This window comes from Cryptotermes secundus, unplaced genomic scaffold (assembly GCF_002891405.2).
Source record: "Cryptotermes secundus unplaced genomic scaffold, Csec_1.0 scaffold209, whole genome shotgun sequence".
NCBI lineage: Eukaryota > Metazoa > Arthropoda > Insecta > Blattodea > Kalotermitidae > Cryptotermes > Cryptotermes secundus.
The window spans coordinates 1,242,359-1,258,866 of record NW_019727789.1 but is presented as its reverse complement, the minus strand read 5'-3'; the positions used below and the strand labels follow the sequence as shown (position 1 = coordinate 1,258,866).

Sequence of the window (16,508 nt, the reverse complement as noted above, 5' to 3'; positions counted from 1 at the left end):
GGGGGGGGGGGGTAGCTGGCGGGGCATGGAGCTGACTGCACCTCCATGGCTCCATGTTTCCCAACATTTAACTGACACCTGAGGTAATGTTTCCACAGAATTTGAATGTGTATACTGTAAGATTTGTTTATTGGGATGTGATGCTATGTGTAGGATATGAGATTTTCAGTGGTGGTTATGAACAGTACTCTGTTCTTGGATATAATGCAGTGTAGTCCGTTGAAAGTCAACCAACGTTTCAGAGGAACAAATCGCTCCTCATCTTCATGGTCAAAGAATAAGAGGAGCAAGAAGCCACAAAAGCAGGTGGCAAGCTGACGCATCCTAGAAGACAGCTTTATAGTCACCACCTTCAGAACTTCAGATCTCATGTGTAAATGCCAAATATTTTGTCAAGCACAGATATCGTCTAACAGTCTGATTTCATAAATGGCCCCATCGTCCCATTTTTTAATCCAGCATTGACCCTCTTCATCACTACTTGAAGATTCACACCAAAAAGTGTAGCTGGAGGGAAATGACTAAAAGAGGCAGTACTGTTTAATACATGTTATTGAGGACATTGACAGAAAGGACATGGAAAGCAAAAAAGTCGCTACTTGTCAGGTGGTAATTTTTATAATAGACAGAATTTGCCAATCACAGTGGCCATGCAGTCTAAGACATGAACTGTCTTCACTTAATGAAACACTTGGATCATGGGTTTGAATCCCACTCAAGGAATGGATGTCTGTGTTTATTCTGTGTTTGTGTTGTCCTGTGTAGGTAGCTACCTTGCGACGGGTTGTTCCCCCGTCCAAGGAGTCCTACTGACTGTCTTATGATTAAGAAAATGAAGTGAAACAAAGCGTTTGATGGATGTGCAATGCCTCAGAGTGGAAGCAACAGGAAAGAAAGAGAGAACTTGCAAACTGGTTGTAGTATGTAGACCATTATTTTGGAAACACTGATTGTAGACATTGGTATGTTCAGTGCACATGCATATATGATCCTGAAATATTAGTGTTATATTTCTGTTTTATTATGGAATATCTGTAAGCAGTCTACTGTCAAGGCACTCTGTACTAGGCAGAACATTTCACTTATAGCAAACAGTATGTTTTTCCATGTTATCAAATATTTCCATCATAACAGTGAAAAGGTCACTTAACTCACTTTATGGAGTAGAGTCCTTGATAAAACAATAGCTGCTCAGCCAACAGTGAAAAGATTAATTTCAATAACAAGGATCAGTAATAGAATACAGTAGTTCTTTGTGAAATCACATGTGTTGTGATCTAGTAGTAAATCTATTTTGAATTCATTTTCAGAGAGTACAAGTATGTAGCATCAAAAGATGGAGACAAAAAGGAGGGGAAAGAGTTTCCGAAACATGAACCTGTAGCATTCTACAAGCTGGTAAGCAGGTTATGATATGAGGTAGTTTCAAATTTGGATACCCTGTATGACAACATAATATTCATGAAATCTTAAGAAATCTTGTACAATTCAAAGTACGTGGTGAAATTCCTAGGAGCCATGTGTGCATGCGGTAATTAAAATGTTGAAATTTGTTGATATTATTTTAAGTCGTGCCATTGTATAGGTCATTACATATGAGCTTCATATCATTGGAGGCCTCCGTGTAATCCCAGTAAAGTTACTTTTTTTTTACATTACATTACATTGCATTGCATTCCATGGATCCATAGTTAGTCAAAATGACTGTAGGATGTGGATTATGTCATATAAATACAAAACAAAACAAGTCTTCATGGGATCTGTAAGAGAAAAGTGACACTGTGACCATTTATTCTCCTTTGCCAGTCGTCACTCCACCTACTTTACATACTGGACACTCTGTCTCAGCCAGGCCTGATGAGCCTCACCTATATGAACACAAGTGGTGATACATATATCATGATGCATGGTGCAATATAATTGGGGATGTCTCAAGAGAAATGTTTCTTAGTGTCAGAAGCTTGTGGTGCATGTATCTGTATCCCATATTTCTTCTTCTGTTTTCACCATATGGAAGAATTAATTACCCATTTTGTATATCAACCATGTCACTGGTTTCACGTTCTTCTAATAAATTTGTGACTGTATACTTCTTTCACTTAGCTAGTCACTTCCTTGACCATGTTCATTTCTGTTGCCACATCTTTATTAAACACACTGCCTGAGTGATTTCTAGTGATACCAGCACAGACTTATACATCTGAAGGTATAATTTCACATATGCTTCTAAGACTGGACACTTCCACTTTAACTGCACAATTGCAGTAGAATATACTAGCTAATAATGTCTTCGCTAACTGTAAGGCTTTGTACCAGTGTGTGATTGCTCCAATGATACAGATACAAATCTCATGAAACGTGCTCCAGTTGTATCAGTGTGTATTGAGCTCTTAACAAATAACGATGTTATTTTACCATAACTCCATATCTTGGTTCAGTGTTCACTTCTGTCACTTAACCTGGCTGTATTCAGAATGAGAAATTTTTAATTTAGAGACGTTTATATTTGCTATCTCATATTTTCAGTTGTTTTGTTATGCAAGTACCTGAGATATTTTATCCATGGCATAATGTGAACATTTATATTCCTTCTGAATGAGAAATATTAAATACAGTTAGCAGAATCAAAAGAAGTTACTGTGTTACTAGAATTAGTCCTTTGTGTAATTTTGTAGTTCCGGTATGCCACATATTTTGAGCGGGGCCTCGTCTTCCTTGGCTTACTGTTGAGCCTTCTCTCAGGAGCTGGTATACCTCTCATCATCATGCTCTATGGTGAATTTACCACACTGCTGGTGGACCGCTCAGCGGACAATATTACTTCAACACCAACAGTCATACTCAACCTATTTGGAGGAGGAAGACAGTTGTAAGCTACAGATATAGGATTAATTTTTGTTTCAAGCTTTCATGGTGTCTTTACTTTAAATGTACCCAGGATACACCATTCATGGCATTTTTGTGACATACAGATCTGCAGANTATTAACCTTGACCATAAAGTTTGCAACAAAGAAAATAGAAGATAAATACCTCAGATTTTACTCACCCACCTTTGAAGTCAAAATTTTACCCTTTTTTTTTATTTTTTTTCTGTTGAAACTGCAGGCTCCACCCCATTGGCTAGCGTCTAGGACATCATATCAACTAACCATTTAGTCACTGTTTATTATTTACATGTTCCCATGTGGAACTGGCTTTATATCGAAACTTCTGGAATGTTATAACAGACTCTGAAATGAGCCAGTGGAAGTATTAATGCTTTGGTGGCATGTCACCGTGTTAAAGTTTATGTTAATTGCAGTTATTAATTGTAACTTTTTAGCTATGAATTGTAAGAATATAGGTTTATAATAAATAACATTCTAACATAAAGCAGTAGTAGTCTTGGATGATCTGTAGTACTAGTGACATTTCGAAATTGATGAAAGGTTAATATTCCCTTTACTTTGTGAAATACTGCAATCTTTTTACCACTGCTTTTTGTCCATATTCTAAGTGATTTTAAACATTTACTGGCTTACCAAGTACTACAGAACCATCTTCACTGAAATTTTTTAAGATTGACAATGTACTGAATGTGATGACATAGGAATCGTTTGTTCTTAATGAATGACAAAGCAGCTTATTTGTGTTCCAGGATTAATGGTAGTTATGATGAAAGAAATGAAGCCATGATGGAGGATGCAGAAGCATTTGGAATTGGCTGTACTGTAGTTGGGATAGTGCAGCTTGTTATTTCATCATCAAGTATTGCAGTATTGAATTTTGCAGCACAGAAGCAGGTAATAAGAATTATCATTATGCCCTGGAATGTTTCTGTGGACAAATTTATAATACCTGCAGTATAAATACATTCCAATTGCATTCTGTGTGAAATCAATATGATGACAGATTTACAGGTGGAGGAACCAGGAAAAAGTTTTCTTGACTATACTGGTACAGTACTTGTAATAATTTCAGATTGGCAGAGTAAGGCAGTTATTCCTACAGGCTGTGCTACGCCAAGATATGACTTGGTATGACACTACCAGGACAGCCACTTTTGCCAGCAGACTTACAGAGTATGTATTTTTTGACATATTGTTCACCTTACATGTTCTGGTATCACCTAAGCACTAGCAACACTTGTGTTCAGTTTCAGTAATGCTTTAATTATGAAGTGTAAATAAAACAAAAATATGTGAATTTGTAGCCTCCATACTCCATAAAGTCAAATTTTATTATAATTTTTTAGAAAAAACAAGCTGATTGGCAGCAAAGATTAGTTTGTTCATTTATTCATCATGATCTTTGTTTAATTATAATTTTTACAAGCGTAAATTACCAAATAATATGCACAGAAATCTCCTGAACATTGTTCTGCAATTATCTTCGTCATTCATTTGCTGTTGTGACTTAAAGTAAGACATCACCCAATCTGCTATACGAAGGGGTACCCAAAAGAAACCGAACTTATTTTTTTTTAAACTTATTTATTCAAATTTAAAGCACAAACCTTCAATCCCCTTCAAAATACTCTCCACTTACACTAATACACTTGTCTAGTCTTTTATTCCATTTTTCAAAACATTGTCTAAATTCATCTTTTGAGATGCTTGACAGCACCTCCGTCGTTTTTTTCCTTCACCTCAGCAACATCAGCAAAACGCTGAAAAAAAGTTTTGATCATTTTGGGACTCTTCTTTCAAAGCACGGCATGCTTCCACACGACCTTGTTTTTGTTCAGCAGTCAGCAGTCGTGGCACGAATTTCGCAGCCACCCTTTTCATTCCCAAATCTTCTGTCAAAATTCGCTGAACTGAGCTCCAAGTCACTCCCGACATCTCCACAATTTCTTCAGTGGTCCGTCATCGATCTTCCTTGATTTCACGATTTTTTTCAACATTTTCATGTGTTCGGGCCATTGCAAAAACGACGATCACACAAAACAGTTGTCATTATAAACTCTGCCAAAACTAGTCCTTACCTTCTGAAGCAACGGTAGTCGGTTTATCGACTCAGGAATGTTAGCTCTATACGCTCATAGTGGCAAAACGCGGTACTACAAAAGCTCTGCCCACAAGAAAATTAGTTCGGTTTCTTTTGGGTACCCCATTGTATAAGAAGGTATATTCCTCAAGTTTCTCAAAAATGGCACATCATTAAAAAATAACATGATAAACTGTGTATCTTAACTAAATTCTGCAACTTTGTATGAGAGTTTTTTTTAGTGAGAAAACAGAAAAGACTGATTAAACGTCTGACTGAAGAGGCAATCCTAATATGCCAAAATGGCCAGCAAATACCCAGTTATGTTTCTGCAACATGAAGTTCCATAAAAAACTTTGTTTGGCCAAGCATTGCTGATCATTAGATGATCAGATAAGAACTCCATGAAAGAAGCTGTTCCTTTTTTGTTATGTGTAAAAAAGTCTGAAAATGTGGAAAGCAGTTTGCAGGTAATGACAAAATTTATATAACATTTGATTTATGAATTAATGTTTTCATTTGACAGGGATCTGGACAAGATGCAAGATGGCATTGGTGAGAAGATGAGCATATTTATATACCTCATCACTTCATTTGTTGCTGCAATTATAATGTCTTTCCTGAATGGCTGGAAACTCACACTTGTTGTATTGAGCTGTGCTCCAGTAATCATTGTGGCACAATCAATAGTAGCAAAGGTACTTAGAAACACATTTAATTCTACTATAAAATATAGATGGCATTTAGCTCATGTGTTTGACAATTGTCTTTGTAACTTTTATGGAACTTGAAAATTCATTACCACTTTCAGAATAGCCCATCACTGGATTCTATCTTTAACCAAATGAATCCAGTTCACATTCTCATTTCTTCAAGATAATCCTAATATTATCCTCCCATCAACTCATAGATCTCACAAGTGGTCTCTTCCCTTCAGATATTAAAATGCAAGCTGTGGAAAACATACATCAACAAACAATCATCTGTGACATTGATAATATTGTCATGTGTCAGTGACCAGACATGGGGATTGGACTGATAACTGGATTTTATTTGATACTTATACCTTGTAACTACAAATGGTTTTAACAGTGTCACTAATGTACAAACTATAGATCACTACAACTACAGCACACACACAGTCTTCTGTTTGTTATTTTGTTATCACTAGTCGTTCCTAGGTAACAATGGGAATTCCTCTCGGCCAACCATGAACTGCTGTTGCTCACTTGCAACTCATGGCTGACCGCTGACCACTGACCCCGACCTCTGACTGACTTTTACCTTTGGTTCTCGCCATATAGCCTCAGGTTCACCCCGCCTTTGTCTAGCAATGGTCGTCTCTCCTATTTCCACTATTCAAGCTTTCAGTAGTCATGTCACAGTACTTTTAATTTTTGACAGTGATAAATGAGCAGGCTGGTGTAGTGATAACCATCCAGATTTGTGTTTGGGTATTGTTCAGTTCGAATCTCAGCTGGGACACTGGATAACCTGTGTGAGATGTTCCATAGTTTGTCTTTGTCTTTCCAAAGCAGTTCTAATATGGTACCTCGAATAGGTTATAAACGTTTCTTTCCAAATTACTCAGTTATCTCTTGTCTCAAATACTGAATGTTTCAAATTGAACCAGAAAAAGAAACAAAAGTATGGTGTTATATCAAGAAAATGACATAATACACTATGCTTTGTTTAGCTGCAGAGTTCACTCACAGCACAGGAACTTGAGTCATATGGTGATGCAGGTGCGGTTGTTGAGGAGGTGCTGAGTTCTGTGCGAACAGTAGTAGCATTTGGTGGTGAGGACAAGGAAGTTGCCAGGTTAGAATTCTTGTGCTCTTCTCAAACTGATATTATGAACATTCTGATGTGTGTGTTTGACGAACGCATGGTAATGACAGAATATGATGCACTGGAGTGTATTACATTAGCTGTTTCCATAAACAGCCTAGAAAGTTCTAGAATTCAATTCTCCTCTCTGGTTGCAATGCAGTTTGGAAATTTTATTCTTGATAACTAGTCTATATATGGTATTCATTATCTGTTCACTTTTTTATGTCTGTAATCACAGTGCTTGTTTATTTTGATAAGCTTATTACCTGTTCCCTCCACATCCACCATCCATATTCTTATTTTATAACTCTTCCTTTCCTACATGCCATAGAGTTCTCAACAGTAGCACAATACTGCACTTGACTGCGCTTGACTCAGTCCCCTCTGAGAGCTACCTCGTGCCTGTTATTTGATTGAAATTTAGCAATCCCAATAGCTATGAAGTACACAGAATTTGCCTGCTCAAATCTGGACATGCATCTGATTGTTATTTTTACAGATATACAGAGAAACTTAGCAAAGCCAGGGCCACGGGCATCAAACGAGGCATGTTCTCTGGTTTGGGAACTGGCATCATGTGGTTTATCATCTATTGCAGTTATGCTATTGCATTCTGGTATGGTGTAACACTTATCTTGGAATCAAGAGAGAATGGAGACTTTGAATACACACCAGGTATTCTTGTTATTGTAAGTACCAGCTTTAATTTATTGACTGTTTGGAAATTTATTTTGAGTAATCCTTCCCATCCTCAATCATTATTTAAATAACTTTCTCCTTTTGGGATATTTCTATGGTAATATAAAAGTTCTGTATTACAAAAAATAAATGCAGATGAAAAAGGCCAGTGTTTCTGTGAGATATGTCTCATTTGTAGCATGGCAAGGAATCATGAGCATTTATTTAAATCAGTTTCAAGTGGAATCAAAGTACATATAAAATCATGCATTTTTAAGTGCAAGTATATACTGTAACATGTTGTGTTACTGAATACGCTGTAGAGATCGTTAATTGGTTTATTTAACAATCTACAAATAACGGCTACAATTATTTATAACACTGTTGCGGGGTTTCACGATTTATAACCCTATGCGCAAATCAGTTCACTCTGTCTTCAGTAGTCTACACGTTTACAGTAGGGGAGCTATGTATCACTGTATCACACACTCCCAATTACACAATTACACACACGTCCGGTTCTTCTTTCCGCGACGGCTGCTATACTCCAACTGTAGTCGGCTGACTGGAGAACTGTTGATAACACACTCGTTCGACTACTACTTAACTCGGCGACTGCTACGTTACAACTAACTCCGCAGGCAGCACAGCTCTCTTATATAGGGGCTGTGTGTGCCAGTTACGTGCCACGTCACAGTAGGAAGTGGTGCCGCACCACCGTGTTGCGTCACCGCGCGCCACATCACCATGGGGAGAGTGGCGGGACGGGGACTCGTCTATTACCATAGTAACGCGAGTGCTACGCTACCGCCACGTACCGCTGGGGAGGCGGGTGTCCTCCGTTGCGCAACATGTCACACTACTTTCATGTGTTCGGGGTCACGTGACTAATAAAAATGGGTTATGAACTGGATGTTTGAATATATTAACACCTTCTCTAACAGTCACTCTTAATCACAATCAATTACAACAGCTCACAATCAACGACTGCTTAAGACTCACTCCATCTAGCTTGACTACTACTGTCTTCTCTTCTAGTCTTTCTTCTACTGTGACTGACTTCATTCTGATTTAAGAATCACTCACTCCTGCTTCACGAATTAAATCCGAATGACAAAAGAATTAAGAACATCTGAATTCGTTCTTATCTGAATGGCTGCTTATATAGTCTAGCACATATCCATGAAAAATGTTATTTCTGCAGCAACAATCTCGTTTCCAAGAGTCTACAGTGTCCATTTGAGTATTCTAGGACACGTCTGTTTCACACCTAGCGATGGTTTGTGTTTAAGAATTGTATCTCTGCGGCAAGATGTTTGCCAGTTGGTTTCCTAGAAACGCCTATGTGTCACAATACATATCAAGAGAAGTTTGGTATTTCTAAAATGATACCGAAAGTAAGTAAAAGTAAAGGTATCCCCGTAACAGGCCTTGGATACCCATAGGGTTGTGAGATGTTGAGGCTCCCACATTTTCTAGACAGTCAGCTCATAGTTGGCTGCAAGTTTGTCCGCCTTACGTGCTGGCCTCCTTTTACCCCCAAGAATATTCCTGGTACTCATTTCTGTTAGAGACTAACTTGACCCAGGGCCATAGTGTGGCTGGAAGGATTAGGTAAATTGAAAAAAATCCACCTCATCGGGATTCGATCCTGTGACCTTCTGGCTTGTAGCATAGTGCCTCAACCAACTATGCTACTGCGTGCCCCCTCTATTTAGATACCTATTTGAGTAAATTATAATCTTTATAATATATTTATCGTGATGGGCTGGGTGACCAGGGAGCTTAATTCCTGACAGGGTTGCATCTCGAAAGCATCCAGGCTGGGTCTAGAGTCCACTCAGCCTACTTTCCAATGGATACCTGGGCTCTTTCGTGGGAAGTTAAATGGCCAAAGCATAAAGCTTGACCACTCACCTACCTCTATCACTGAGGTTAAGAACACTCAGAGACATATCTCCAGTGTCCAAATATGTAGTAATGGAGTGGTGCTTAATTAATTAAGCACAATAACAATTTTATCTTTACCTCATGCTCATCATTTAAGAATAAAATATAATCATGAGGATTCCATTCATCAAGATTTCTGTGAACAAAACATATACACATATTCAGCATATTTTGGCATAATGTTTTATGAGAAAAGTAAGATGAGGTTCAAGACTTAGTTAACACACTTCTCTGTTTTAATATGGTATTAGATCTCTACTTTTTAACACATGTATGTGTTTTAATGTGGAATTAGGTATATACTTGTTGGTTCAGTCTCAAGACTCGAAACTTAGTCACTAAGGAGATGCTGTCTGTGAAGTCACAACATAAATCAGCAAAATATATTTACATTTTTAAACAGTTCATACTCACTAATAGTAGAATTTTCAAGTCAAGGAGGATGAGGTTGGCAGGTCATGTAGCACGAATGGGGGAGACGAGGAATGTTTATAGGATATTGGTGGGAAAGCCAGAAGGAAAGAGACCACAGGGAAGACCAAGGCGTAGGTGGGTGGACAGTATTAGAATGGATCTTAGAGAGATAGGATGGGATGGTATGGATTGGATAGATCTGGCTCAGGATAGGGACCAGTGGAGGGCTCTTGTGAACACGGTAATAAACCTTCGGGTTCCATAAAATGTTGGGAAATTCTTGAGTAGTTGCAGAATTGGCAGCTCCTTCAGAAGGTCTGAGCTCCATGAGTAAGTAAGTAAGTAATAGTAGAATTTTAATTATTTAAACGTTTTGTCCACTAACAGGTTCTGTTTGGGGTTCTGTCTGGAGCAATGAACATGGGACTGGCATCTCCCCATCTTGAGGCATTTGCAATTGCAAGGGGTTCAGCAGCTGCTGTCTTTGCATTGCTGAATCGTATACCACATATTGACAGCCTCAGTACAGCTGGACACAAGCCAGCGGGGCTCCAAGGTGACATACAGTTACAAGACGTTCACTTTCAGTATCCATCAAGACCAGAAGTTAAAGTAAGTTTTGGTCATTTACAGGACGTCCTGTTACCACAAAAACGTTTCCAGTTGTTTTATAATTCTACAATTTGTTCAGCAAATCGATTTAGAACTTGACTGAGAGGCTTGTTATCCTGACTGTTGTTTCTAATCATTGTAGTATCTCATTAGGGAAATGTTGTGGTAGGCTGTGGACACAGCCATTCATAATCTTCTAATTTCACAAACCATGATAAGAGCAGCAGAAGAAGACATAGATTTATTAAAAGAGTGATAGTGAGGGCTCTGAACAGGGTCCACTGACTGATTTCTGGGAATATGGTTACCAACTATTTGAGTTAAAGCAAAACAGTAAATTTTTAGACCAGTTTTAATTATGGATTTATAAACCAAGTTAATTGTAACATTACACAGGAAACTTTATTTCCACATTATTTTTATTGCTTGCAGATACTTCAGGGCCTCAATCTGACAGTGAAGAGTGGTGAGATGGTGGCTCTGGTTGGCAGCTCTGGATGTGGCAAGTCAACAGTAATCCAGCTTGTACAGCGATTATATGATCCATCGAAAGGAAAAGTTCTAATAGATGGTTTAGACGTTACACAGCTCAATGTTGGCTGGTTGCAGAGTCACATTGGTGTTGTAGGTCAGGAGCCTGTCCTGTTCGCAACCTCCATCAAGGAAAACATTCGATATGGGCGAGAAGATGCCACTCAGCAGGAGATAGAAGAGGCGGCACGAGAGGCCAATGCTCATGACTTCATCACCAAGTTACCAAAGGTACATCTGAAAATATAAAATTAGAAAAATCAATCTGGACATCTGGAACACCAAAGGAACATGGCTATGTTGCCACAAACGTTGCAGGTTTGGCCAGTAAAAGTGTCTGTCATAAATGACCGATATTCCTATAACAGGCTGTGGAGGCCCATAGTGTTGTGAGATGTCAAGGCTCTCACATTTTCTACACAGTTGGCTCACAGATCGCATACTGAATTAATTAATCTACATAATTTGGAAAATATTATATTATATTTAAGCATCCTGTTGCACTCTACACGATAAATGATACAAACTCCGTCCCAAGTGCAAACAATATATTATATGTCTTTGATCAAAGACATATAATATATTGTTTGCACTTGGGACGGAGTTTGTATCATTTATCATGGAAAATATTAGTTTTTTTTAATTAAATGATGCATTCTACTTACCATCATATGCCTACATGCTTTCAAAATGATTGTCTTGTTATGTGCAATAAAACTGTGAAATGCAACACAGTATAAACATGTTAACATGAAATAGTGTATAATGTGATACTGACAGGGTTATGATACGTTGGTTGGAGAGAGGGGTGCCCAGTTGTCAGGAGGACAGAAACAACGCATTGCAATAGCAAGGGCCCTGGTTCGACGACCAAATATTTTGCTTCTGGATGAGGCAACCTCAGCACTGGATCTGCACAGTGAAGCCAAGGTCCAGGCAGCCCTGGATCGTGCTTCAAAGGGACGTACAACACTTATAGTGACTCATCGTCTCTCCACTGTTAGGAATGCTGATCGTATTGTGTACATTTCTGGTGGACGGGTGAGTTCTCTAGCTGTTTATGAAGTGTGGTATAACCAGGATTAATTGTAACCTTATTGTATCAATTCACTGTTACAGTCAAGGAAGTAAACATTCAGCATGATTTAATAAGCTTTATACTGTTTAGATTATCAAAGCGCTTTTGAAGTAGACCAAACAAGTACATCCTGGAAAGGTATTGATGCTTAGCCATATGACAGTACTCATGCTGCTAGAAGGACGTTCCATGATAGAACCTAGGGCCATCTTAATGAAATTATTACCATTATTCCATAAATGTTGCAGTACCTACATTGCCAGAAAGTGCCAGTTGGTTGCTGGTGCTTTGGTCAAGTATTACATTTCTTCTCGCTCAGTGGGATGGTTTTCATTTAGTCACAAAATCTATAAGTACAGTGACAAATATGCTGTGAGGAGGTCATAGTGCACCAAGAGTTAAGATTATTATTGGCTGTAGGTAATATTTCATAAATTACTAATGTTGCTTATTCCGTATTCAAATATTTTGTAGGTGATGGAACAGGGATCACACTCTGAATTAATGGCACTTCAGGGTCACTATTTTTCTTTGGTCAATGCTGATCCCACGCTTACAGAAGGTGAGTTTTATTTGGGAAATGGTTGACTTTGGAAATCTGCCAGAAAACTCAATTCACAGGAAATATCTCAAATTTATCATATATATATGATGAAAGAATGGCATAATGAAACAGCATATTATGATAGTACTGTTTACAAATCAAATGTAGCTTGGAGAATGAACCATGGAATTTTATTGAAGAGGTACCTGCTACTATTTTGAACCAGCAATGATTGATTTTGTATTGCTTGTCCACAAAAAAAAATACCAGGATAGTAGATTATTCAAAATGGTTATGACCTTCTTCCTTCATATTCCCTTTGCTCACAAAAATATCTATGGTGATGCTTTGGTGATGTGAAAGATGCAGTTGGAGAACATCTGCTCTCAGAGAATTAGAACTGCTTGCAGTATTCAATACTGACTTTAATGCAAATCTGAACCTATCTCATATGCCCATACGCACAAGTAACTACGTTGCAAAAAGTGTCACTGCCATCAAGAGCATTTTCTTGGGATATTTAGTACCGGAAACACATTATATACGATGTTTCACTCAACTGTCTCCAGCTCCTGATAAAAAGGAAGGACCACTACTCTGATGCCCATTACAAGAAGGTAGTCATTTTGACTGGTACAGGTACTGAACCTCTAAATCTGAAGGTGGGCCAGAGATGCAGCTGTTTTGAACTGGTATTCTGTAAGCAATGAAATGACTGTCATAAACCAGCTGGTCACTTCAAATAATGTGCACCCCTCTTCAGTTCAGGCCGATGTTTTGTATGTATATTTCGTTCACAGTTACTGCAGTTATTTACCCACTTTTTGCTTCTGTCAAATGTCTGAAATGCTAGTAATATGAGATTTAGCTTATGAATTATATATCAAAACAGATCTTCCTTTGGATGTGGAATTACAGGCTGTGAGTTGTGAAGTGCTGAATTAAATTCGTGCTTTGAGTTTAATAATGTAATTTATTTTGAATTCTAAGTACATAGTAGGTTGAGACCAGAAATCTGGAAATCTGGATTGGCTGGGAGCCCAGACTTCTTGCATAAGAGATCTGTTACATTAATATATTGATGTGGCCCAGCTAGTCCCTGAAACAGTGTACATATTTTTATTTGGTTAGTGAACAATTTCCACAAAAAAGAAAACCTTCAAAAATAATGTTAACACATTGTCACAAACCCTTAAAACCATATGATTTATTCATTAATTGCCTGTTGCTTCTGGTGAGCTTTTTTGCTTACTAGTTTAAAATTTAGTTATAATTCCTCCATTATGTGTTTGCTGACTGTTTCCTAATATCATTATTTTTGTAATGCAGGTGCTGGACATAATGAAAAAAATGAGCTTGAGAATGACAGTGCAACTAGTTCAGAGGGTCTGACACGGAAATTGTCAGCAAAGTCAAAAGATGAAAGTACTAAGGAAGCAGTTGATGTCACAGTTCTAGATGTGAGTCAGACAAGGAGCCACTACAGTAAAAATAATTTAAATTAGATCACACATGTGTAAAATGTTATTTTTTCTAGCATCTGTTGTAGAAAATGATAAGTGAAATATTTATTCAGAAACTATCTTATGATCTCATGAAATCTATAAGTACTATCATTTAAATTCTGACATATTTATGTTTCATTAATAGTGAAACATCCTTTCATAAAACTAGAGATTCATCATCTTACTGATTGCTGATATACATAAAAAAATACCATTACAACCCATGTTCCTAATAAACATTGTACCATAATATTCAGCTACATATTTGTCTACTTTCAGCTCACTATCAAAATTAAGTAAGAGCTTTCAGTTTCTCTTATTCATGTTAAATTCCCATCCCATTTCATTCTCCTAGAGTCACTTCCTCCTGGAATTACATAAATTCCTGAATAATAGTTATTTTAATATTATGCATACTATTATGTAATAACAAGAAATTTTGACGTTATTAATTATGTTGTGATTTTTAATTTGTAAATTATTTGGTTGATCATTTTTGTGACTGAGATGAACGTAATTTTGAGTCTGATACACTCTTCAATGATACAATGATCCCTTGCTTAATGGGCTTTCCGACCATGATGCTCAGTTAATTATTTTATCAGAGGTTAAAACGCATACTAAGAATGGCAGGGTAAAGGGGAAAAAATGATAAGGAAAATTGAACTGGCTATGATACAGGATTTTGAATATAAACTGAGTCTTGAAACCTGGGACTCAGTTTTTGGCTCCAACGATATAAACTTAATGTATAATTCTTTTCTCAGTTCATTTCTTAGAATATTCTATTCTAGTTTTCCCCTGAAAGTGTTGAGCACCAGAACAAATAGTAACTTGTGGATTACTCCTGGTATTAGTAATTCCTGTAAGCATAAAAGAGATCTAAATTTGATATACAGGAGTAGTAACGATGAGGCCTTTAAGAGGTATTATAGACAGTATTGCAAGATATTAAAAAATGTCATAAGAGAAGCAAAAAAGAAGCATTATAGTAGACAGATATCAAAATCCAGTAACAAAATAAGAACAATCTGGAATATAACAAAGTCAGTAACTGGGAAGTTTGCCAAAGTGAATTCAGTTCAGGAATTAAAAGTTGATGGACGGATTACTAAAAATAGGCAATATATAGCAGATTTCTTAAATAGTTTTTTCATATCTGTGGCTGAGAATAACATAAACAAAAGTCTTGAAACAAACAATAAGCCATTAGATTACTTGCGGCAAGCTTTTGATCATCCCTTTCCCAGCATAAAATATCAAGCTGCAACCTCAACTGAGATATTTAAAATTATTAAATCTTTAACAACAAAGAGATCGCATGGTTATGATGAAATATCAGTTGAAGTGTTAAAAATTAGTAGCCCCTTTATTATATCTCCTTTAACATATATTAGTAATAAAATGCTGTCTGCTGGCGTATTTCCGGATAGGCTAAAATATGCTGAAATTAAGCCTTGTTACAAGGGCGGTTGCGAGAATGATCCATCTAATTATAGGCCCATCTCCCTCTTAACCTCCTTCTCAAAAATATTTGAGAAGATAGTTTTGTCTAGATTAAATCAGCATATCCATGATCATAATATAATAGTCAATAAGCAATTTGGATTTAGACGTCAATCCTCAACTGCTAAAGCCTCTTACGTGTTACTCAATGAAATACTAGAAGCATTAAATAAACAAAAAGTTGTAGGTGGAGTTTTTTGTGACTTGAAGAAGGCGTTTGATAGTGTGAATCACGAAATATTGTTGAGTAAACTACAATATTATGGGATACAAGGTAGATTTTATGATTTAATTGCATCATACTTATCAGATCGACATCAGAGAGTACTAATAACAGATATTGAAATGAGCAACACTATTAGATCAGATTGGGATATTGTCAGGCAGGGAGTCCCTCAAGGGTCCATACTTGGTCCGCTTCTATTTCTTTTCTATATAAATGATCTTTCTACAATTTTTAATAGCACAGTTAAACCAGTCTTATTCGCAGATGACACTAGTTTGGTGATTAGTAGCAATAATAACTTACAATATAATAGGGATGTGAATATCTCTTTTGACTGCCTTAATGAGTGGTTCAAGTCAAACCTGCTAACCCTAAACTTCAGCAAAACTAAACATGTACAATTTGCGGCTAAGTCTTGTCCTAATACCGGAGTTATGGTTAATTATTGCAATAATGTGATCCCAAACAGTACCGAGGTGAAGTTCTTGGGTATAGTTGTTGAAAGCACGTGTACTTGGAAGGCCCATATATTCCAACTCATACCTAAGTTGTGTAAGGCGTGTTATTCAATGAGGGTTATTAAACCCATCATGCCTACCGAAACATTAAAAATGATTTACTATTGTTATTTTCATTCACTTTTAACCTATGGAATTATCTT

At 37.2% G+C, this 16,508-nt stretch overlaps 1 protein-coding gene across 1 annotated transcript in view; it reads left to right on the top strand.

Annotated features, from left to right (window-relative positions):
- The window catches only part of LOC111864975 (multidrug resistance protein homolog 49), a 51,761-nt gene that overhangs the window by 18,043 nt on the left and 17,210 nt on the right, over window positions 1-16,508 (top strand). Inside the window, exons 3-14 of the mRNA XM_023852632.2 lie at window positions 1,311-1,398; window positions 2,676-2,869; window positions 3,640-3,784; window positions 3,963-4,063; window positions 5,497-5,668; window positions 6,667-6,791; window positions 7,303-7,492; window positions 10,233-10,457; window positions 10,890-11,219; window positions 11,769-12,029; window positions 12,541-12,628; window positions 13,940-14,070. Of these exons, the coding sequence (XP_023708400.1) occupies window positions 1,311-1,398; window positions 2,676-2,869; window positions 3,640-3,784; window positions 3,963-4,063; window positions 5,497-5,668; window positions 6,667-6,791; window positions 7,303-7,492; window positions 10,233-10,457; window positions 10,890-11,219; window positions 11,769-12,029; window positions 12,541-12,628; window positions 13,940-14,070 (2,050 nt within the window). The remainder of the gene's footprint in view (window positions 1-1,310; window positions 1,399-2,675; window positions 2,870-3,639; window positions 3,785-3,962; window positions 4,064-5,496; window positions 5,669-6,666; window positions 6,792-7,302; window positions 7,493-10,232; window positions 10,458-10,889; window positions 11,220-11,768; window positions 12,030-12,540; window positions 12,629-13,939; window positions 14,071-16,508) is intronic.